This window comes from Anomaloglossus baeobatrachus, chromosome 2 (assembly GCF_048569485.1).
Source record: "Anomaloglossus baeobatrachus isolate aAnoBae1 chromosome 2, aAnoBae1.hap1, whole genome shotgun sequence".
Taxonomy (NCBI): Eukaryota; Metazoa; Chordata; class Amphibia; order Anura; family Aromobatidae; genus Anomaloglossus; species Anomaloglossus baeobatrachus.
This window is the reverse complement of record NC_134354.1, coordinates 559,949,732-559,974,121: the sequence shown is the minus strand read 5'-3', so window position 1 is coordinate 559,974,121 and position 24,390 is coordinate 559,949,732. Positions and strand designations below refer to the sequence as shown.

At 45.3% G+C, this 24,390-nt stretch overlaps 1 protein-coding gene across 1 annotated transcript in view; it reads right to left on the bottom strand.

Annotated features, from left to right (window-relative positions):
* Positions 1-1,430: 1,430 nt before the first annotated feature.
* The window catches only part of TM9SF2 (transmembrane 9 superfamily member 2), a 92,938-nt gene continuing 69,978 nt past the window's right edge, over positions 1,431-24,390 (bottom strand). The window contains exons 12-17 of the mRNA XM_075336696.1: positions 17,471-17,528; positions 16,689-16,848; positions 6,413-6,564; positions 4,827-4,938; positions 4,226-4,397; positions 1,431-2,043 (exon numbers count right to left, since the gene is read on the bottom strand). Of these exons, the coding sequence (XP_075192811.1) occupies positions 1,976-2,043; positions 4,226-4,397; positions 4,827-4,938; positions 6,413-6,564; positions 16,689-16,848; positions 17,471-17,528 (722 nt within the window). The 3' untranslated portion in view covers positions 1,431-1,975. The remainder of the gene's footprint in view (positions 2,044-4,225; positions 4,398-4,826; positions 4,939-6,412; positions 6,565-16,688; positions 16,849-17,470; positions 17,529-24,390) is intronic.

The window sequence follows — 24,390 nt, the reverse complement described above, 5'->3', positions numbered from 1 at the left end:
CCATCAGCGTTTGTGACCACGTATTATCCTATTACAGAACTGGCTGAATGAGATTTCACTATAAAACTTTCATAAAAGTATGATCATGTCAGCAAGTATGGCACATGAGCTACCATAATTAGGGGAAAATTCATACAAACAGAAAAGCTCAACAAGCCAACAGTGCTCTAAGAGTTTGCGAATTAAGCTGGTGAAGTTGATGTCGCAGGATCCACTGCTGAATGGCAGAACCCAAAATTAAAACCCACAATCAACAAGTAGTATTTCAACACAATTGGGGGAATAGCTGCTTTACTGTTTGTCAAAAATCCTTAGAATGGGTTTGTCCAGCCAGGAAAAATTATTATTATTTCATCACACTCAATGGTGCAAAACATCAAACCAGGATTGCCAGGGGGTCCCCAGAAAGAAGACATAATAGGAAAGAGACCCTCCTCTATTTTGCTATGTTAAAGCTTTTTTACTGTTAAAAACAATAAAATATTTCAAACAAAATAGGTTACACTAATTTCAGCCTCAACATATTACAGCTAAAGAACTAGACAAGCATTATAGAATCCCTTGACAGTAGGGTATTTTGTACACCAGTCGTAATCCAGAGAGTGCAGTGAGATACACCAAATTAATAATGCATGGGTCTTAAAGGGAATCTGTCACCAGGTTTCTGCTCCCCCATCTGAGATCAGCATAGTGTAGAGGCAGAGACCCTGATTCCAGTGATGTGTCACTTACTGAGCTGTTTGCGGTCATTCTGATAAAATCAATGTCTTCTCCTGCTGCAGATGTAGCAGTCAGAGCTGATTAATATGCTGGACTACCTGGCAGCACACCAAGTAGTCCTCTAATGATAATTGCTGCTGATTAAACAGTGATTTTATCAAAACTACACTACACAGGTTAGTAAGTGACACATTGCTGGAATCAGGATCTCTACATTATGCTGCTCTCAGATTAGGTGGCAAAAACCTGGTGACAGATTCCCTTTTAATATTTTGGGATACACTCAACCAGGCCCCCTTTAGCCTAGCCCACCCACTTGAAAATTCAACAGAGATGGTGTAAAAATGTTAAAGTTAAAGAAAACATGCGACATTTTAGTTTTACGTCAGAGTTCTGATGAATCTGGGCCCAAACTTATAGAAATAAAGGTAGAAACTGTGCCACATCCTTTGTCAAAGTCATTTAAAAGCTCAAATCAATGCCAAATTCTGAAGTGAGTGAGCCAAATGGGAGAAAAAAACCCTCAAGAAACTTCATAACTTCATGTGGTGCACATCCCCTTACCGTGTTATTCATTATCCTCAGTGGTGCCACCACTTTACAATTCAGTGGCGCTATCTGGGCCATGTTCACACCAACACATGGACAATTTATAGTCTATATCCTAAACCGCTTACTGCGAAGATACCACAAAGAAGGGCAAAACATCGGAATTTTTAATCCGTTTATTAAGATTATAAATTTAAAAATCCAGAGACTCGGAGGCACATAGTTTTATAGTCTTCAATCACTAAAGGGAATATAAACATCAAAAGAAACTGATGTCAGGACATTTCACCCAGTATAAAAAATAATATTCAACCAGAATTAAAAGGAATACGTTATAGAAAACAGCTCACATTTTCTCTTCTCGTGTTCAAGAATAAGTCATCCCACCTAGAGTCTAAAAGCAAAGTAGTATTTACAGGCATCTTTTATTAATAGTCGGGATATTGGTGGAGCACATACAGCCCCCCTCTGCGGACCTTAGCAGTGTCAATCTCCATACAGTATAATTATATTTACATAAGCATACATGTGTCTGCATCTTCTTCATGTGGAACATTGCAATGGAAAGCTTCAGGAAAATAAGAAAGATTGAGAGAGAATGCGTTAGTGGACTGGAGTCTGCCTCCCACACATAGTGACAATACTGGACAGTAGAGAGGTCTTCATTCCGGCTATCAGCACATTCTTCACGGAGGCTCCTGTCTTTTCAGTCCACTTTCACTACGCTGTAAATCTTTGTCACAAACCAGAAGCAGGCAAAGAAGCCGATTGTTCCTGAAATTAAAAAATGAATATGTTATAAACCTAAACTTCAGAACTGCAATCTCCACTTTTAAATGTAGTCGGATGGCAGGCACGGATGGCGGGCACGGATGGCGGGCACGGTCTCTGCACAGGGATTAAAGGGGTGGGCTACTTTTAGGTTAACAAATACGTAACAAAAAAAATCACAAGTATTCCAGGTTCTCCTGCCCTTGTTGGTAAAGCCATCTTCACAGAAAACCGCACTCCTGTCCCAAAAATGGCTGCTAATGGAGGTGCATGTGACCAGACCGGTCTCCTCCAAATGGAAGACACTGGGAAAGTCATTATTTGATTGGAGAGGAGGTTGAGGTACAGGTCTGGTCACGATTCTCGATATGCTGCAGTTCTGTAGACCGGAGCGATGTGTGGTCAGAGAGGAAGGCTGCACTAACAACTGCAGGAGGATATAAACTGGAGAAGGAAGGGATACGTTACAGCACAGCACTGCTGAGGATATAAACTGGAGAAGGAAGGGTTACAGCACAGCGCTGCTAAGGATATAAACTGGAGAAGGAAGGGTTACAGCACAGCGCTGCTGAGGATATAAACTGGAGAAGGACGGGTTACATCACAGCGCTGCTGAGGATATAAACTGGAGAAGGACGGGTTACATCACAGCGCTTCTGAGGATATAAACTGGAAAAGGACAGATTACATCACAGCGCTGCTGAGGATATAAACTGGAGAAGGAAGGGTTACAGCACAGCGCTGCTGAGGAGGAAACAGTCAAAACGTGGATGGCCTGGACGGTGATTTAATTTTACGTGTTTCAGAGAACAGTCTCCTTCAGGAAAATCACAACCTTAATAGGACATACATTGATCTTCCTGAAGGAGACCGATTTCTACACGTTTCAGAGAACAATCACCATCCAGGTTTTGACAGTTCCCTCCATGGTAGTGCGGTTTAACCCTTCTTTCTCCAATTATATTGCACATTGGGCACTACGGCAGCATTTTCGATATGCTTACAAAGTGGGAGTGACCATTTTCACAATTTCATCATCAGACGAGCAATTACACAGTCATTCCTATCCCCTAAACCAGGATAAGACCCTATATGCACCATATTGTTTTCCAGTCTTATAACTCTCCAAGTGCAGGAGGATAGCGAGTGCTACAAATATAGAAGGGCCACAAATCGTCGCCAACACATCTACTGTGAAGGCCTAGGCTATGAATCGTTTGTCCAGTGTAATATAATAAGATAATCTGTCCTTTGAATGCTTTATGTATTGCTTCTCCACATATACCTAATTGAAATATTAACGGAATGTATAACCAAAACAAATTATGCTTAGGGCTAAGTAGAATAAGTTTTAGTTCATGAATAAGTAACTGACATTCTTGAATAGAAGAGATACTCATCTGTAGTTTCAAATAAGTGACATTGTTCGATCCATAAACTCTCGTCTATGCCTAGACACACCTGAAATGCTTTACTAAGGAATGTTGCTCAAATAAGGGAATGAGCTAGACCCAAGCTAATTGGTTGGTTAAGAGACAATGCAGAATAACTGTATAAGAATGTTATGCCTTGAATTCAAGCGTTAGAAGAGCACTGTGCTTCTCCCATATAGAGATACGTCTGTGTGGTAATTTTTCCTGATTCATATACATCTGCGCGGTTCTGATCTGGAATCCTCCTCAGAGACCCTGAGAGAGACCCCCTGGAGGTCTCTCCCAATACTACTACAAGAGAGAATGGACAATAACTTTTCTGTAGATATGTGATCAGACTATGCGGGCTGAGGTGAAGACATCACAGGAAGGGGACAGGTCCACACTTCGAACAAGAGGATCACATCAAGCACTAACCCATGCAGAGAACACCTATCTACATACGCAGACACCGAGGAGCTCATTAATGACTGCTGCTATTGTCTACAGAGAGACTGAAGGGTTGGCTCTACTTAAATATTGCCATCTCAATGCCAAAGATCAAGAGGTCTCAATTTAAAAAAAATAAAATGGCAGGTGGATTCTCCTATATAACACAGTATTTCATTGTTGCACACCTCCTGATACCTACATATTGTAGGCTGCATCTGAGCACGAATCCCACACTCAACTCTATGACAGCAATGCTCAGTGACTGACCAGAAAACAGTAGCTCTGTATACTGTATAATAAACTGTATAACAAAAACTTACCGGTGAAAAGGAAGAAGATAAGCACCATGATCATAGTGTAGCCAAAATACAAAATAGTGCTAGCTGTCCCTGTGATTTGTAATTTGGAGTAAAAGTAATGTATTGCATATATAAGAAAATAAACTGCAGTAAAGCCACTTGTGAGGAATGAACGCCACTGCCAATGGTAGTCCTAGGTGAGAGAAAGAAAAAACACAAAAACTTGTAAAATAATTTACCATTTACAGCAGGCCAATAGCAACAATCCACTGACATCACCACCTCTGGGAGTATCTGTATAGCCCATTACTGAATGTACAGGGTCCTACAAATGTTCTAGGCCATCACAGCCTGGTTTCTCTGCTCAGGCACCCACTACCACAAAGCGTGGCTCTCAGTGTGGCACACTTTTGCCAGACATAAAATACATTGTGATTTCCCCTTTCGTATTAAAAATAAATCATAATGATAGCTGCTATCCCTGGTAATAACAGTGAATTGTGGCGTTTCTGGAGCTGGACTGCGCTTAAAAAAAACCCTCTAATAGTTAATTATTCCTGTGACTATACCCCTCAATATAAGAGAATGTGTCAAGTATATACTATTTAATATTTTAACTTACCTCCGCACACAGATGAAAATAGCAGAGCAATATTGTTGCTTCTGAGCATGTAATAACTAAAATAATGAATACGAGAAACAAGAATCCAAACATGTAATACATCTGATGAGACCTAAAAAAGAAATAAAATATGGATAAAAAAACAGCAAAAGTACAATTATGGAACAAAACCTGCCTCAGACTCTATACACCTTGCCTAACGTCTTCATACATTATGCTGGAATTTCAGTTATAAGAGCAAGTCTGGGTGCAGTGAAGTCTTTTGTTGCAGATCTTACTGCAGAGCTGCACGCGACTGGGCGGGGGGAAACCACTGCGGCACGCGACTGGGCGGGGGGACACCACTGCGGCACGCGACTGGGCGGAGAGAGGGGGGGGGGGGGTCAGACACCACTGCGGCACACGACCGGGCGGGGGGAAAGACACCACTGCGGCACGCGACCGGGCGGGGGGACGACACCACTGCGGCATGCGACCGGGCGGGGGGGGGGGGGGGGGGGGACACCACTGCGGCACGCTACATGGAAGTGCCTGCACCAGGTGGATGACATTTGCAAGCTCATTTACATGCGTTTTACTGCAGATGTCAAGTGTAAAAGCCTACAGCAAAAATCTGCAGCACAGCCAAAGCACTCTCGTTTTAAAAAAAAACAAACAAAAAAACAAAAAACCCACTATAACCGGCAATATGGCCAAATATAAAATAAAACAGTCATTTGAGGGTCCTTTCTGATATCTACTCATTTCTTCTCTATTAGACTAAGAAGCTCTATTTAGTTGTACACCTCACACATTATACTAAAAGGGAGAATACTACATTTCCATGAGTTGCATGTCTTGATTGTTAAAGGAAATCTGTCACCAGGTTTTTCCCTACCACCAGGGAGCCCACATAAATACAGCATTCTAGAGTGCTGTATATAAGTGCCCAGGCCGCTCTGTAGAATGTAAAAGACACATACTCACCTAGGGGGCAGTTGGATCCAGCCCCGCATGCGCATTGGATCTGCCCTGTGGAGAGCAGATCAAAGTATTGTAGTGCGCATGCATGGGCGATCTTTGACATTTCCTTGCGCCTGTGCATTATAGTACTTTGCTCTCATCATGGGAGAGCGAAAAGCACCGGACGTGTCATCCACATGATGGTGGGAAGGAGTGCGGCGACAGCACAAGATGGAGGCGGTGCCAGACCAAGAGCAGTGACACCCATTGGAACAGACCACCCCCTAGATGAGTATAATAAATGGCTTTTTTTTTACATTATATAGAGCTGCCTGGGCTCATATACTGTATTCTAGCATGCAGTATGTAAGGGCTGACTGGTGGTGGCCGCTGCTTATAAGGGACAAACCAGGTGAAAATTTCAGCATAAGCCGATTGACAGAGTTAAAGGACCTTGCCACACTTAATTCATGGTTTCAATGTAACATCTATGTAAAAGACAAGTCTAACATCTTAATCAGATCATCGCCCAATGCAATCACCCAGTACTCCCACGTGCACATTTCTATTCCAGTCATATGTGAGGGAAGAGCAGAGAGGACCGGTGATGACTGTTGAGGACCAAAAAATATATATAAGCTCACCAAATACTATTAAGAATGAAGAAAAGTTGGATGAAGATGCACCCGAAGGGCAAAATTCCCCCCATAATGATGCCAGGTAATGGCTTTGTGTAAAATGACTGCTCCGGAATCTGGCGAGGGATCTGATTGGTGCGGACTGGGTGTTCAATAGCCTGAAGGAAAGAAAAAAGCAAATGCATTATTACAGAGCCATTTAAATCGCAGTTTCTCACCGCCATCCAATTTGCAAGCTTTTTCCTCCGGCGTTCATGCTGACTCTAATGGTGGCAAATAACAACTGTAGACATCAAATAGCAATCCCAATGTGCAAAGGGACAGAAAAACTGCACCCATCAAAGCCTGTAGTTAAAAATCTATCTGCACTAAGGTGGCAGACCTTCCTCCCATGCTGGTTACAAAGGACTGCATTAAAATTAATATCTTACTACCACTTTAAGGGTTAAAGCCGATGTGCCGCAGACAGGACATTGTCTGCCTCCAGAACAAGCTGATAAGGAGGTTTGTGTTTAGTGGTGTGCATTACTGCCACAAATACATTACAGTTACTACATATCACTTCCTTTTCTAGTTATGATGATAAAACACTTATGAAAATAACTGAAAATGAACGCGAGCTCCGCTTTCCGATGAGACGTGATCAAATCTGTGGGTCTTGGTGGTGGAACAGGAACAATTCTGCAGTAATTTGCTCCTCAATCATGGAGACCACACAATCAGAGGCATCCTGCTGGCAGCAAGGGCAGAAAAGCTAATCCTCCTTGATTATGGAAAACAGATTCCCAGCTTGTGGATGCCGAGCATGTGCGCGGACTCGAGATGCCAAATGCCCTGTGCAGAGGTTTAATGCCTAAGTGTCCTATAAAGGCGTGCCATTGAGATACTATACTTAATTCATTGGTAGCATTATCACGCATCATGTATGATAATCCAGAATACAAGACTTGCGGATCTATATAATGAAATATTAAAAAGGTAATTGTCATTTCAAGGGTCTTTTCAGAATCAGCCCTTGTGTGTCCGTGAAGAACAACCTTTCTGAATGCTATATGAATTGTATTCTGAAGTTAGCGGTTTTGCAGAGCAGGTGAAGTCTGGCTGGTGTTGTACACTGCACACAGGTGTGGTGATCCTGCGCCCCTGTATGCTCAGAGCAACACAGGTGAGACTGTAGCTGTGACTCCAGCGTACTGGACACGGTCGTCTCCGATTCTGCAGCTGTGCCCTCCCATTCACCTTGCCCTCTCAATAACCGTCTGAGAAGCAGCTGTAACTAGAGTTGAGCGAGTATCTATCCGTCTTCGCTATACTCATAACGAGTACGGTCTACTACTCGCGTATTCACTCTGAATAACATGTGTAATGCAAGTCAATGGGGAAAACTTGCAAAGTAACAAGTAACCCGAATTCCGGACTGTTCGCTACTTGCATGAATAGTACGGCAATCAGGGTTACTCGTTACATTGCGAGTACTCTCCAGTGACTTGCATTGCACACGCTATTCGGATACGCGAGTACTCGACAGTACTTGTTAGGAGTATAGCGAGTATGAATAGTTAGATACTCACTCTAGCTGTAACCTGATCCCTCAGTGAGTTGATAATGCACTTTCATCTGTAGGTCTCTGAAGATGGATTTTATGGCCGGGGCCACACGGGGGACTACTGCGTTCCTCGCATGACACTCGGCTCACGCTCACAGCACAGCAAGAGCAGAGTGTCATGCGAGCGTCACTACGACTGAGGCCCGATCATGCGATCAGATCACAGCTGCGGGGGAGGGATTTATCTCCCTCTCTCCTCTGTTGCAGGCTATTGCCATTCTCACCCTGCACTCCCAGTACACCAGTGTACTACGAGTGCAGTGCAATTTTTCTCTCGCCCCATATACTTGAATGGGTGCGAGAGAAACAAGGATCGCATTGCACCCGCAGCATGCTGCGATTGTTTTTCTCGGTCCGGTTAGGGCTGAGTAAGTAATCGCTCATGGGTGCTGGGACGTAAGCCAATATTGGTCCGAGTGGAATGCGATGTTTTATCCTACTCCACTCGCTCCGATTTTCATGTCGTGTGTCTTAGGCCTATTGGTGAGAGTGATCAGTGAAGGAGTTGTCAGATAAGTGAAGAGTCAATATTCTGCAGAGGTGTACACACAAAAGTCTTAACCCCTTCACGACCTTGATCATACCTATATGTCCGAGGCCGTATCTGTCCCTTTAATGCAGAGCCTGCATTTTTCCCTGCACATGTCTGCTGTTCAGATCAGCCAACATGTGCAGCGAAAAGGCGACCCACCTGCGCCTGTTAACTAGTTAAATCCCACTGTCCCTTTTGGACAGCGGTATTTAACGTTCTCCTGCAGGGAGCCATTTGCCAAATGGCCTCACCGCCATTTGGCAGCTTCGTGACAAGATCACAGGGCGCCGATGAGTTGTCATGACAGCCAGAGGTCAGGTGACTACCTGCGTGTCTGTCATGGCGCTCTTCCTGTGAACACCGGCTGCAAGCTGGCATTCACAGCTATGTTGATGCACTACTCTATCGCAAAAGTGATGATGATATGATAGCAGCTTCAAGTCCCCTAAGTTTTAAGAAAATTTGAAGTAAATGTCAAAGAAGGGAATTTTGTTTACTTACCGTAAATTCCTTTTCTTCTAGCTCCAATTGGGAGACCCAGACAATTGGGTGTATAGCTACTGCCTCCGGAGGCCACACAAAGTATTACACATAAAAGTGTAAGGCCCCTCCCCTTCTGGCTATACACCCTCCCGTGAGATCACGGGCTCCTCAGTTTTAGTGCAAAAGCAAGAAGGAGGAAAGCCAATAACAGGTTTAAAGACAAATTCAATCCGAAGAAACATCGGAGAACTGAAACCATTCAACATGAACAACATGTGTACTCGAAAAAACCAAAAATCCCTAAGAAAACAGGGCGGGTGCTGGGTCTCCCAATTGGAGCTAGAAGAAAAGGAATTTACGGTAAGTAAACAAAATTCCCTTCTTCTTTATCGCTCCTAATTGGGAGACCCAGACAATTGGGACGTCCAAAAGCAGTCCCTGGGTGGATAAAAGAATACCTCGTGATAGGGCCGTCAAACAGCCCTGTCCTACAGGTGGGCAACCGCCGCCTGAAGGACTTGTCTACCTAGGCTGGCGTCCGCCGAAGCGTAGGTATGCACCTGATAATGCTTGGTAAAGGTGTGCAGACTCGACCAGGTAGCCGCCTGGCACACCTGCTGAGCCGTAGCCTGGTGCCGTAAAGCCCAGGACGCACCCACGGCTCTGGTAGAATGGGCCTTCAGCCCTGAAGGAACCGGAAGCCCCGCAGAACGGTAGGTTTCAAGAATTGGTTCCTTGATCCACCGAGCTAGGGTGGATTTGGAAGCTTGCGACACTTTACGCTGACCAGCGACAAGGACAAAGAGTGCATCCGAGCGGCGTATGGGCGCCGTGCGGGAAATGTAGATCCTGAGTGCTCTGACCAGATCCAACAAATGCAAACCTTTCTCAAATTGATGAACTGGATGAGGACACAAGGAAGGTAATGTGACATCCTGATTGAGATGAAAGGGAGATACCACCTTAGGGAGAAACTCAGGGACCGGACGTAGAACCACCTTGTCCTGGTGAAACACCAGGAAGGGAGATTTGCATGAGAGCGCCGCTAGCTCGGACACTCTCCGAAGAGACGTGACCGCTACTAGAAAAGCCACTTTCTGTGAAAGACGAGAAAGGGAAACATCCTTCATAGGCTCGAAAGGCGGCTTCTGGAGAGCAATTAGAACCTTGTTCAGATCCCAGGGCTCTAACGGCCGCTTGTAAGGAGGGACGATATGACAAATCCCTTGCAGGAACGTGCGTACCTGAGGAAGTCGTGCTAGTCGCTTCTGAAAAAATACAGATAGCGCTGAGACTTGTCCTTTAAGGGAGCTGAGCGACAAACCTTTTTCCAACCCGGATTGCAGGAAGGAAAGAAAAGTAGGCAATGCAAAAGGCCAGGGAGGAACTCCCTGAGCCGCGCACCAAGATAAGAATATCTTCCACGTCCTGTGGTAGATCTTGGCGGAGGATGGTTTTCTAGCCTGCCTCCTGGTGGTAATAACATTTCGAGATAATCCTGAAGACGCTAGGATCCAGGACTCAATGGCCACACAGTCAGGTTCAGGGCCGCAGAATTCAGGTGGAAAAACGGCCCTTGAGATAGAAAGTCTGGTCGTTCTGGTAGTGCCCATGGTTGGCCTACCGTGAGGTGCCACAGATCTGGGTACCACGATCTCCTCGGCCAGTCTGGAGCGACGAGGATGGCGCGACGGCAGTCGGCCCTGATCTTGCGCAGCACTCTGGGTAACAATGCCAGAGGTGGGAACACATAAGGGAGCCGGAATTGCGACCAATCTTGAACTAAGGCGTCTGCCGCCAGAGCTCGGTGATCGTGAGACCGTGCCATGAAAGCCGGGACCTTGTTGTTGTACCGTGACGCCATCAGGTCGACGTCCGGCACCCCCCAGCGGCGACAGATCTCCTGAAACACGTCCGGGTGAAGGGACCATTCCCCTGCGTCCATACCGTGGCGACTGAGGAAGTCTGCTTCCCAGTTTTCCACGCCTGGGATGTGAACTGCGGAAATGGTGGAAGCCGTGTCTTCCACCCACGTTAGAATCCGTCGGACTTCCTGGAAGGCTTGCCGACTGCGCGTGCCACCTTGGTGGTTGATGTATGCTACCGCTGTGGAGTTGTCCGACTGAATTCGGATCTGCTTGCCTTCCAGCCATTGTTGGAAGGCTTGTAGGGCAAGATACACTGCTCTGATTTCTAGAACATTGATCTGAAGGGTGGACTCTTGCTGAGTCCACGTACCCTGAGCCCTGTGGTGGAGAAAAACCGCTCCCCACCCTGACAGGCTCGCGTCCGTCGTGACCACCGCCCAGGATGGGGGTAGGAAGGACTTTCCCTTTGACAATGAGGTGGGAAGAAGCCACCACTGAAGGGATTCCTTGGCCGCCTGAGAAAGGGAGACGTTCCTGTCGAGGGACGTCGACTTCCCGTCCCATTGACGGAGAATGTCCCATTGTAGTGGACGCAGATGAAACTGCGCGAAAGGGACTGCCTCCATTGCTGCTACCATCTTCCCTAGGAAGTGCATGAGGCGTCTCAAGGGGTGTGACTGGCCTTGAAGGAGAGATTGCACCCCTGTCTGTAGTGAACGCTGTTTGTCCAGCGGAAGCTTCACTATCGCTGAGAGAGTATGAAACTCCATGCCAAGGTATGTTATCGATTGGGTCGGGGTGAGATTTGACTTTGAAAAGTTGATGATCCACCCGAAACTCTGGAGAGTCTCCAGTGCAACGTTCAGGCTGTTTTGGCATGCCTCTTGAGAGGGTGCCTTGACAAGTAGATCGTCCAGGTAAGGGATCACAGAGTGACCCTGAGAGTGCAGGACTGCAACTACTGCTGCCATGACCTTGGTGAAGACCCTTGGAGCTGTCGCCAAACCGAAAAGGCAGGGCTACGAACTGAAGGTGTTCGTCTCCTATAACGAAGCGTAGAAAACGCTGGTGCTCTGGAGCAATCGGCACGTGGAGATAAGCATCTTTGATGTCTATTGATGCTAGGAAATCTCCTTGAGACATTGAGGCGATGACGGAGCGGAGGGATTCCATCCGGAACCGCCTGGTCTTCACATGCTTGTTGAGCAGTTTTAGGTCCAGAACAGGACGGAAAGACCCGTCCTTTTTTGGCACCACAAACAAATTGGAGTAAAAACCGTGACCTTGTTCCAGAAGAGGAACGGGGGTCACCACTCCTTCCGCTCTTAGAGTGGCCACCGCTAGCCGCAGAGCATCGGCTCGGTCGGGAGGTGGAGAAGTTCTGAAGAAGCGAGTTGGAGGACGAGAACTGAACTCTATCCTGTACCCGTGAGACAGAATGTCTCTCACCCAACGGTCTTGGACCTGTGGCAGCCAAATGTCGCCAAAGCGGGAGAGCCTGCCACCGACCGAGGATGCGGAGAGAGGAGGCCGAAAGTCATGAGGAAGCCGCCTTGGTAGCGGGTCTTCCGGCTGTCTTTTTTGGGCGTGACTGAGTTCGCCAAGAATCTGAGCTCCTCTGATCCTTTTGAGACCTTTTGGACGAGGAGAATTGGGACCTGCCTGAGCCTCGAAAGGACCGAAACCCCGACTGTCCTCTCCTCTGTTGGGGTTTATTTTGTCTGGGCTGAGGTAAAGATGAATCTTTACCCTTGGAGTGTTTAATGATCTCATCTAAGCGCTCCCCAAACAGTCGGTCACTAGAAAATGGCAAACTGGTTAAACACTTTTTGGAAGCAGAATCTGCCTTCCATTCTCTTAACCACAAGGCTCTGCGTAAAACTACGGAGTTGGCGGACGCCACTGCCGTACGGCTCGTAGAGTCTAGGACAGCATTAATCGCGTAAGACGCAAATGCAGACATTTGAGAGGTTAAGGGTGCCACCTGCGGAGCAGATGCACGAGTGACCGTGTCAACCTGTGCAAGACCAGCTGAAATAGCTTGGAGTGCCCATACGGCTGCGAATGCTGGAGCAAACGACGCGCCGATAGCTTCATAGATGGATTTCAACCAGAGCTCCATCTGCCTGTCAGTGGCATCTTTAAGTGCCGCCCCATCTTCCACTGCAACTAAGGATCTAGCTGCAAGCCTGGAGATTGGAGGGTCCACCTTGGGACACTGGGTTCAGCCCTTGACCACGTCTGGGGGAAAAGGATAACGTGTATCCTTAAGCCGCTTGGAAAAACGCTTATCCGGATAAGCGTGGTGTTTCTGGATTGCCTCTCTAAAGTCAGAGTGGTCCAGAAATACACTTAATTTACGCTTGGGATACCTGAAATGGAATTTCTCCTGCTGTGAAGCTGTCTCCTCCACAGGAAGAGCAGGGGGAGAAATGTCCAACATTTTATTGATCCTGCTGAGACCCTGACCAGTGTGATGAAGTCGAGGGTCGCTCATAGCGAGCTCGTTTAGGCTGTCTGGGACTGTCGTCCGTGTCAGAGCCATCACCCTGGGATGCAAGAGACACCCCCGGATCCCGGAGCTGTTCCGACTGAGGGGGACCAGGGAGCAATGAGTTAACAGTGTCCATGGCCTGAGGTACTGGTCTAGACTGCAATGTTTCTAGAATTTTAGTCATAGTCACAGACAATCTGTCAGCAAAGACTGCAAACTCCGTCCCTGTCACCTGGACAGTATTTACAGGAGGTTCTGCCTGGGTCACCTCCAGCAGAGGCCCCGGCCGAGCAAGTGCCACAGGAGCTGAGCACTGCACACAATGGGGGTCAGTGGAACCTGCCGGTAGAACAGCCCCACAAGCGGTACAAGCAGCATAGAAAGCCTGTGCCTTGGCACCTTTGCTTTTTGCGGTCGACATGCTGTTGTGTCCTCTGAGAATCTAGGAGAGTATATAGCAGAGGATCCCTAGCAACCGTACAGTGCAATGTAAAGCTGTAAGCATAAAATACAATATACACTTCGGCACCAGTGGGGGTCAGCCCTTGAGGGCAGCTTACCGCCCGCTGAAAAGCGGGTGTGTGGGCACCAGAATCCCATGTCTGGGTCTCCCAGCCTCCTCTCTCCAGCTCAGACTGCACACAGGAATGGCTGCCGGCGTCCTGAGAAGAGAGGTGGATCGTGGGCGTGCCTCAAACAAAAGTGCGGGAAACTGGCGTCCCACTGTGCCCAGTGTGAGGGCTGGAGTATGCAAAGCAGACTCCAGCCCTCTGCGCTGACAATCTGTACAGCGTCCCGCCCTTCCCCTGACTGGCAGGCCTGGGGGCGGGAACGAAGTGAAACTAGGCCGCAAAAGCCGGGGACTCTAGTAATAAGCGCGGCCGTGATCTATGCACGGCCAGCGCGGAAGTCCCCGGCGCACCACAAGTCCCAGCCGCGCCGCAGCAAAAACTGACAACAGCGGCCGCGCGGCAGTTTCACATACATGTCCCCTCTCAGCAAGCTGTAGATAGGAATGGCACCAGCGCGCAGCGCTGTTGTCCCCGGCGCACTAACACACCCAGCAAGCTGCAGTGTGCGCGCGGACTGTACGGGGACACAGAGTACCTTGGCGTAGCAGGGCCCTGTCCCTGACGATACTCCGCTCCATATCCAGCATATTCCCCAGGGGCTGTGGACGGAGCACGGTCTCTGTGCCTGGAGACCGGTAAATCCCACTTCACCCAGAGCCCTAAGGGGGATGGGGAAGGATGCAGCATGTGGGCTCCAGCCTCTGTACCCGCAATGGGTACCTCAACCTTAACAAACACCGCCGACAAAAGTGGGGTGAGAAGGGAGCATGCTGGGGGCCCCATATGGGCCCTCTTTTCTTCCATCCGACATAGTCAGCAGCTGCTGCTGACTAAACAGTGGAGCTATGCGTGTATGTGTGCCTCCTTCGCACAAAGCATGAAAACTGAGGAGCCCGTGATCTCACGGGAGGGTGTATAGGCAGAAGGGGAGGGGCCTTACACTTTTATGTGTAATACTTTGTGTGGCCTCCGGAGGCAGTAGCTATACACCCAATTGTCTGGGTCTCCCAATTAGGTGCGATAAAGAAAATGGATTTGCTGCATAACTGGTGCAAGCTAAAAAAAAGGCTTCCCAGGGACTATGGAAGAGAGAAGTACATCATGCAGAACGCGGTAGTTCTAAAAACCAAACGCCTAATGGTACTCAGACGGACCCCATTGCTTTTATTTGCAACAGGTCAGTTTTTGACAGTTTGTCTGATTGTAAAAACAGATCAATTAGTCATACGAAAGGCAAAACGTGAACATCGCAAACATCAAGATTTTAGGTAAACAAAACCCGGAATATTTATAGTAAGCTAGATGCAAGCACCAGCTTTATTTACAGTAGGACCTGCCTCATGTCACATTTATTATGTGCTTTATGCACTATGCGTCTCATTATTGAAGGGCTGTGGCAGGACTTAAAACATCACATTTTCATTCAAAATAATTACCCTAAAACGAGCCAACCAAGCAATGGCACACAGCTTCAGGAAAGGCTCTAAAGATGCCACATACTGCAACAATGCACAAATAGGCCAGATTCAGGCTAGGTCTACGACATACAATACGAGTTTACCTCATGTACAGAAGTGATGCTAAAACACATGGATGAAAAGTGGGAGTAAAGTGGCCGTGAAAGACCAAAATAACCCAGATCTAAACTGACTAATTCATTTTAGTAACGTGCAAGTGTGTAAACCCCTTTGTTTACCACAATAAGGTGGACATAAATGACACACTTAAAAAGGGAATCTGTCACAAGGTTTATGCCAAGTAATTTGAGAACAGCATGCCAATGTCATGTCAAGATCCAGTGTTTACTTACAATGTTTGCTTTAGCACCAGTAGCTTATCATTGTGGAACTACATTGCCTCTTGCACTGCAGTGACACCTGATGTGATTAGCAGATTACTGTCAATCCACAGTCTATAGAGAGCCTGGTGTGTGTGAGGCAGCTCTTTGACTTCTGCTGCATGCCAAGTCTAAAAACTACCATATTTTTCGGATTATAAGATGCACTTTTCCTCCCAAAAATTTGGGAGAAAAATGAGGGGTGCATCTTAAAATCTGAATATAGCTTTACCTGGGGGGGCCTGTGTGCGGCAATCAGCTGCAGGCGGGTGGCAGCCGCCGGGTGCCCGTGGCCGCAGGCGGCAGCCACCGGGTGGCCGCGGGCGGCAGCCTGTGACTGCCTCTGTGCATGCGTGCGGGCGGCTGTACAGCAGGTTTCCCAGTGTGTTCGCGGTCCCAGTCTCAAATGATGGCGCCGGGAGTCAGCGCATGCGCAGATTGAGCCCTTGGATGAGAGCTCCATCTGCACGTGCACCGCTCCAGGCGCCATCATTTGAACCGGGACCACGGACACTGGGACACTCACCGCACCGGCCTGCTGCACCACTCACCCGCCGCCACGAACGTCGCCGGACCTGCTAGCACAGCCTCTGCCTCCTGTGACCTTGCTTCACCACCACTGCTGCCCCCTCCGGTAAGACAACACCAGAGTATAAGACAGACCCCATTTTTATTTTTTTACCTTTTTTTCTCTCTAAATTTGGGGTGTGTCTTATAATCCGATGCGTCTTATAAAGCAAAAAATAGGGTACATCATAACTGCTGCACTCAGTAAACTAAGTGATACATTGCTGGATTCAGAGTCTCTTTACCTACAATATGCTGCTCTCAGATGAGGTAGCAAAAACCTGCTGACAGATTCCCATTAACTGGCAGGGAGTAATACTTACATTCTTTTTAAATCCAAAATAAGCTCCAATGAAAGTGAGGGGAACAGAAATGCAAAACCACAATGCCAGGATAGCTACAAGGGTGCCGAAAGGAATTGCTGCAGAGGATCCTTCTCCCCAGAGAATTAAGTTCATCAAGAAGAAATCCGCAAAGACAATCCTAAGGGTAAACAAACATTTCACCAGATCGGACATGTGAAAGTAAGCATTCTTATCTGGACTATAGATCAGCTAGTGACAGAACAAATCACATCAGCAGTGAGAGTTACAATGACACAAATGGTTCTACATTCTCCTTATTACTAACATATGCAGTTTAGTCACTTTGCGTCTGTTGAAGGCTATAGGCCTAATTCATCAAAGCTTTAAAGCCAGACTTCTGTGTTAAAAGCCTTGAAAAGTCACTCAGTTGTGTTTAAATTTTGCGACTTATGCCGTTTTCACACTAGTTCCAACAAGATGGGCACAACTCAGACACCACAACTCGTCTAGGTCATGATGAGCTGTGACGTTCCGGAAGCCAAAAATCTCACTCCAGTACAGGACTAGAGAGATCTGGAGAATCGCAAGCCACGTGCCAGGCGATCCAGAGCCATGGAGAGGTGTACAACAACTCATAAATTAAGCCCATTGACTCCAGCATGCCTCCTCATCAAGACTGGTGTGAAGAGTGACAGTACTCATGCATCGGGCTTTATGCATGTTCTGTATACACAGATATAGACAAAATGCTTCTATACATCCTTTATATCACATCACAATTGCTTTAAAAAATGATTTACCCAGGACAGAGGAAAGAGGTGAGCAGGACGTTGGTCTTCCATTTTTCTCCACCAAATGCTAAGTTGAAGGAACAGAGAAAGACTTGTTAGATAAATATAATACACACAAATACTGCCGCTTACACAATGGCCACTCGTGAGGTCAGAGGAAATTTTTCTGTTTTTTTTCTTAGTCCTATTTTTTCCCCAACTTTGCTGTACAGACCAGGAGATGCTCAGCAGAGATCAGGGGATGTTACAGCTTTATTGAACTGCTGGGGGCCTAAATGAGGCATATCACCAACACTGACAGCCATGAGGTCTGGTTTTATTGCGAGACGCGTTTTAGTTTTTGAATCGCACCACTCATTTTGCCATACAATTACTGAAAACAGGATAGAAGAATTTCAGGTGGGATGAAATGAGATATAGATTTTAAAAAAAAATAAAATAATCCACACAATTCTGCTACAGGGTTAAGGTTCCCTACACTGTATAAAGATGACCTGGAATCAGGATTCTTCAGGTCATGTCATTTATAATATCAAACATGCATTTTTTTTTATTATGAAGTAATGGAAAAAAAATTAAAAAAAATCGGTAGTTTATTATATATATATATATATATATATATATATATATATATAAAAAATAAAAAAAAAATATAGTTCCAGTAATTTTTCAAGACCGAAAACATTTTTTCTGTCAAAAGAGGCATTTCTTTGTGTGGTTAGAGGACTTATTGATACCATTTTGGGGTAGATTTACCGTTTTAACTTTGTTTTATTTCTATTAAAAAAAAATAAATAAATAAATTAAAAAAAAAATGGGGTGAAACAAAAATACAATTTATGTCAAAGGGGAGTGTTGCACAACAAAATTATACAAATTTATTGGTTTCTATTTAAAAATATCCACAAACCCTGTGCAATTATAGAAGAAAAAAAAAGGGAGGAAGGTAAAGTTCTCACCCTATCCGATATACCTCCCTCCTGTCCACTACCTACCGCAGGGGTTGGCACCCTGATGCTTACGGAAATGGCACCCCCACTCAACGGTGGCTGTCCCTATGGATTCCCTAGTAGGCCCTCAAGACAGTCGTGAAAAATAGGGCAATAGATAAAAGGGTAGGGCACATTCAAACCAGTGGACAGGATATTTAGGACAAGCACATGTAACATGGTCTGATACATAACCAGATTAAAAAATGGGTGCACACAGATACTGCTATTTATGGGAGGGAGTCCTAAACTGCATACAACTCGTCTTGTCCCTAAGGGACAATATCCCAGAAAAAGATTGGTGACACCAGACTCAGACTAACCTCAAGTAGCCCTGATATATCCTGGAATATTTAAAGACGAGGGATATCAAAAATGACAAGGTGCACAAAAATAATGCTTAGATGACAGCTTAATATTCGATACAGTGCAAATAGTCATCAATTTAAAGTGCAGAGTGCAATAATGTGTGCAAAAAAATACATTCAAGGCCTAGCTTCCAGAGCAAATGGAGTGCAATTGGTCAGACAGCTTACACGCTTCAGGAAACCAGACTTATAATAAAGTGTCAATGCACAACAAAGTGCAAATGCGTAATAGAGTGCAACAGAGTTATGGGCAAACTAATTGATAAAAAAAAATGAATTAGTCAAACACTTATCGTGCAAAAAGTCACATGTGCGTCCCAAGGATGCCTCAGAAATGCCTCGACGCGTTTCTCCAGCAACGGATCATCAGGAGGCTTGATAGAGAACCTGCCAATTGTTATCAGGATAGCATGATGTCTGGATAAGAAGGGGAGACCTGAAAGACTGAGGTCTCCTTATATAGTATGTCAGATATGGCCCGCCCCGCCCCCACCCACCGCACAAGCGAAATAATGTCTTCGGTATCGATTTTTTTTCTCCTCTTTATGGTGATTTCTGCATAGTTTACTTCATTTTACCAGACTTGTGGATGTGGAGATACAAGATTTCATTATTTTTAATCAAAATAAAAAGGGAGTTAGTTATTAATTTTCATATATTTTAAAAAGTAGATTTTGTTTTCTAATCTACCCCCTTGGTAGACTTTAACTTGCAATCATGTTATCCCTTTAACAGGGAGGACACAATAGGTGGGCCCTATGCAACAATATATAGGCCCTTTGCAGTCCAATAGCTCATCATACAACTCAATTCCATCTGCTTTGGAGGTGGTAGTGGGGGCCCTTACATCTTGGGTCTGTCTGACTACAAAGTGCACACATATGTCCGCACCCTGAGCCCTTATGCTGTACACTGCAGTATTTAGTGTAAGTCACGTTCTAATGAAACTCAGCCTATACCCAAGCTTCACAGTAGTGCCACAACAACAGTGCCCTTCCGCAAGGTACATACATATTATATATCTATCTGTGTGTATGTATGTATGCGTGCATGTATGTATGCGTGCATGTATGTATGTATGCGTGCATGTGTGCATGCGTGCGTGCATGTATGTATGTATGTATGTATGTATGTATGTATGTATGTATGTATGTATGTATGTATGTATGTATGTATGTATGTATGTATGTATGTATGTATGTATGTATGTATGTATGTATGTATGTATGCATGCATGCATGCATGTATGTATGTATGTATGTATGTATGTATGTATGTATGTATGTATGCATGCATGTATGCATGTATGCATGCATGTATGCATGCATGCATGCATGTATGCATGCATGCATGCATGCATGCATGCATGCATGCATGCATGCATGCATGCATGCATGCATGCATGCATGCATGCATGCATGCATGCATGCATGCATGCATGCATGCATGCATGCATGCATGCATATATATATATATATATATATATATATATATATATATATATATATATATATATATATATATATATATATATATATATATATATATATATATATATATATATATATATATATATATATATATATATATATATATATATATATATATATATATATATATATATATATATATATATATATATACACATACATATACATACACGTATACATATATACATATATATAATCTTCGAGCATTAACAAGAAAAATAAGTAGTCAATTTATAGTGTGTAAGTATGCGTAGGCGGTTCAAGAATATGAAGGATTCCACCGCATATGCACAGCACAGGCTACACTCCTAGCTTGGCTCAGGCAGAAACTTTAAACTAGGATTTTACAATTAGGGTGTCTTATTTAGGCCACCCTCAGATGCACAAATATATATTAAATAAAATATGAAAAATTCAAATGGTTCTGCTTTGGAACCACATTGAAACGCCATATGTGTTCTTATAGTTTTAATTACAATATAATAGCCATTCACGATTGGAATATATAAAAAGTGAAATTATACTGTGGACTTTCAGGAATGTGAGAACCATGGTCTTGAGTGTTAATTGTTTATCTCAATCTTAGGAAGTGAAATCTTTAAGATATGCCATCACGAAAAGGGGATATCAGAGAGAAAAAAGAAAAAAAATGCCCAAGCACTAAACTGGCAGATATTTGCTACCGACCTGCCTGTTGCGTGCAGCGATTTTCTTCGTCGGCACAGAGCGGTCACAGACTGTTCCTGCTGGTGATTCATCAGCTTCTGACGACGTCGCGAAAATAGAGTGGCGGCTTCTGATCCGCTCTCGAGACAGCGGACGTAATGCCGATTGACGGCCAGCTCCCTAGTTAGGCTGTCCTGACCCATCTACAGAGCACGAGCAGAAATAGAGCCTCCACTTTGTTGATGAAGCTGCTGTATCACCAGCAGGAACGGTCTGTGGTTGCAACTACCTGTTTGTTAGTGCTTTGAGACCTAGTCCTGGATATACCCTTTAATGGCTGGGCATGAGACCACTAGAACCCCCAACAAAGCAAGAACAGTAGTACTGCAGTACCAAGATCGGTGGCTCCTAGTCACCAGACTCTGCAGCCATGCAAATTCATAGCTGGGATCCTCGGTGTAGAGTAAAAAGATGTAGTGAATATAGCACTATGTCCACTTCAGTAACAGGACGCCACAGAGGTCAGAGCCCCAGTGATCATCAAGTGATGGCAGAGGCATAGCCTTGTGATACACCATCACTTACAAAGACTGGAATGACCCGTAAAATGATGCAGTCTTTGGATAATGCATTAAAAGCAATACCTCCATTTTAGGAATTGTTTTATTTTTAACTAATATACTGGTATATCTGTCAATATCTAAGAAAAACTGAGGAATTGCACGAGCTACAGAATAAAGATCACAAATCCAATACAATTGTACATCTATTTGTAGGAAGACTTTAGCACTAAAACTGATCTTAAAATATTACAGCCTTAGGCCCTGTGCGCACTTACCGGATTTTGCCGCGGATTTTCCACGGATTTGCTGCAGAAAATGTTCATAACATCTCTGCAGTGAATCACCAGCAAATCTTATGGAGAAAAAAAATCCTGTGCGCACTGGGCGGAATTTGACAGCTGCATCTTTTGCTGCGGGAATCCCGCAGCAAAAACAAGTGCATGTCACTTCTTTTCCGCACATCGCTGCGGGATTTCACTCCATTGACTCCAATGTTAATCATGAAATCCCGCAGGGAATAACGCAGGCAGCAAATTCTGTGCGGTTCACTGCGTTTTCCTGCGTTATTCCCTGCGGTATTTCGCGGTTTACCTCCGGTAATGTACATCGCTTGTCTGCGGTTTTGCAGGGAAGTGATGTCATTACAGGAAGAGGAAGCGGATCAGAGAGAGTAAACACAAACACATCACAGACATACACACATCACAGACATAGAACACATAGACACATAGAACACACATAGAATGAAAACGGAAATATAGAAAATAAAGAACGTGGGCTCCGCTGCATATTTACCGTCCAACCGAGGTAAGCACACAGCGGCGGCCCGGTATTCTCAGGCTGGGGAGGGAGAGGGGCAGGGGTAATGTCCCCCGCCTCACTCCCCCTCCCGCAGCCGAGAATATCAGCCGCAGCTGCCCCGGGACTGTCGCATGCATTATGCGGCAATACCGGCGTGTCCCCGGCTCTTCTTGCCGCCGTGTAGCAGTGGCAGCAAGGTAATACAAGGGGTTAATGATGGTGGGGGACCACCGCCATTAACTCCAGGCTTGATCATGGCAGCGTCTATGTGACAGCTGACATGATCAACCCATAAGTAAAGTGAAAAAAACACAGACACCGAAAAATCCTTTATTTTAAATAAAACAAACAAGCCTCGTTCACCATTTTATTAACCCCTCCCGCACCAAAGCTCCGGCGTAATCCACCGCTCCGGCGTAATCCACAGGTCTTGCGCTGCTTACATCCAGCCGCGACTGTCACAGACACAGCGCTGAATGAAAGCAGCAGACAGCAGAGGTAATTACCGGTCATTTCCCACGGCCGGTAATGTGAACTCACTGCCGACCGTGGGAAATGCAGCGATCTGTCATCTATCTATCCCTCTATCTATTCTTCTGTCTATCTACTATCTCAGAATTAAATGACTTTTTTTTTTTTTTTTTCAATGTGCTTTATTGCATTGAATGCAATAAAGCACATCCCAACCCGCACGCGGCAAAACCGCGGCAATACCGCGAATAATACCGCGGCAAACCGCATGCGGTTTTCAGGTGCGGTTTCCCGCGTTTTTTTACCGCGGGTGCGGTAATCTTTGAGAGCATGCGGAATTTTCTCAAGAAAATTCCATTTCCCAGTGCACACATAGCCTTAAGCACTGAGACCTGGACTGATCACAGCTCCTGACCTCCCCGCATCTAATCCTTCATGTAAATTAAAGGGAACCGGTCATGTCATTTTTATATTAAACTGCCCCCAATGTGTCTAACATGATGGAATGTGCATCACTAATATTGTTTATATTATTAAGTCCATGCATTTATCTTAAGAGTTTATATGTTTGGGTGAATTCAGGTAATACCTGTCATAGGAGCGGCACTTTTGCAGGGATCAGTCACTGTCAGTCAAGTTCAGCCAGAATTCTTTTTTGAACTTGCTAACGCCCTGCATTGTAATTATTCCACAGGTCCTTCACAAACACTTCTCTGCTGAGCGCCGCCTATTACAATCAGTTCTACTCCTAGGTTATACCTTTAGTTGACTCTATCCTTGACTTCCCTGATCTATTCAGGGCTCCTTTTCTGACTCATCCCAAAAGTGACCTTGGATGTCCTTTAGGGCATTTTCTATCTTTGTCCTTAAAACTTTCATTCACTTCATTAAAATCATTAATAAAATGTATTATGTTTCTTACAGATGAAATTTTTGTATAATATATGTAGTCCTGTTTGTATTTATGTCATTTAATAAAAATTGTTAACTTTTAAACAGGTTTCTGCAGTTGGCCATTACGAGCTGTAGGAATAGTATAAGGGTACAGTGGAACCCTGGTTATCGAGAACAATCTGTTCTGGCAGTGTGCTTGTTAACCAAGTTACTCGTTCAGCAAAGCAAGATTTCCCATAGGAAATCATTGCAATGCTGACAATTCGTTCAACAACTTGTTAAATGTCCCATCCTGGTCCCCTATTGTGCCATCACACTCTCACTCACTCACTCACCTTACCTTCCGTTCCATCACCAGCCTGCAGGGACTTGCTGTTCACTAGTACAGGCTGTGTATCGGGTAACCATCACGACGAGGGAGGAACGTCCTTTGTCAAAGGCAGGAGCCGCTTGCCTCTGATTGGTCAGCGCGCTGCCTTTGAGTAGCAGCTGACAGAGGAAGTTCCTGTCTCGTCGCAATGCTTGCAGATACACATCCTATACCGGCGAACTACAGGACCAATGAGGCCGGCGATGGAACGGAAAGTAAGGTGAGCATAATACTGTATGTGTGCGTGCTTGTTTTTGTTTGTTTGTGTGTGTGTTTTGTGCGTGCTTGTGTGTTTTTGTGTAGACTGCAAGAGCGGG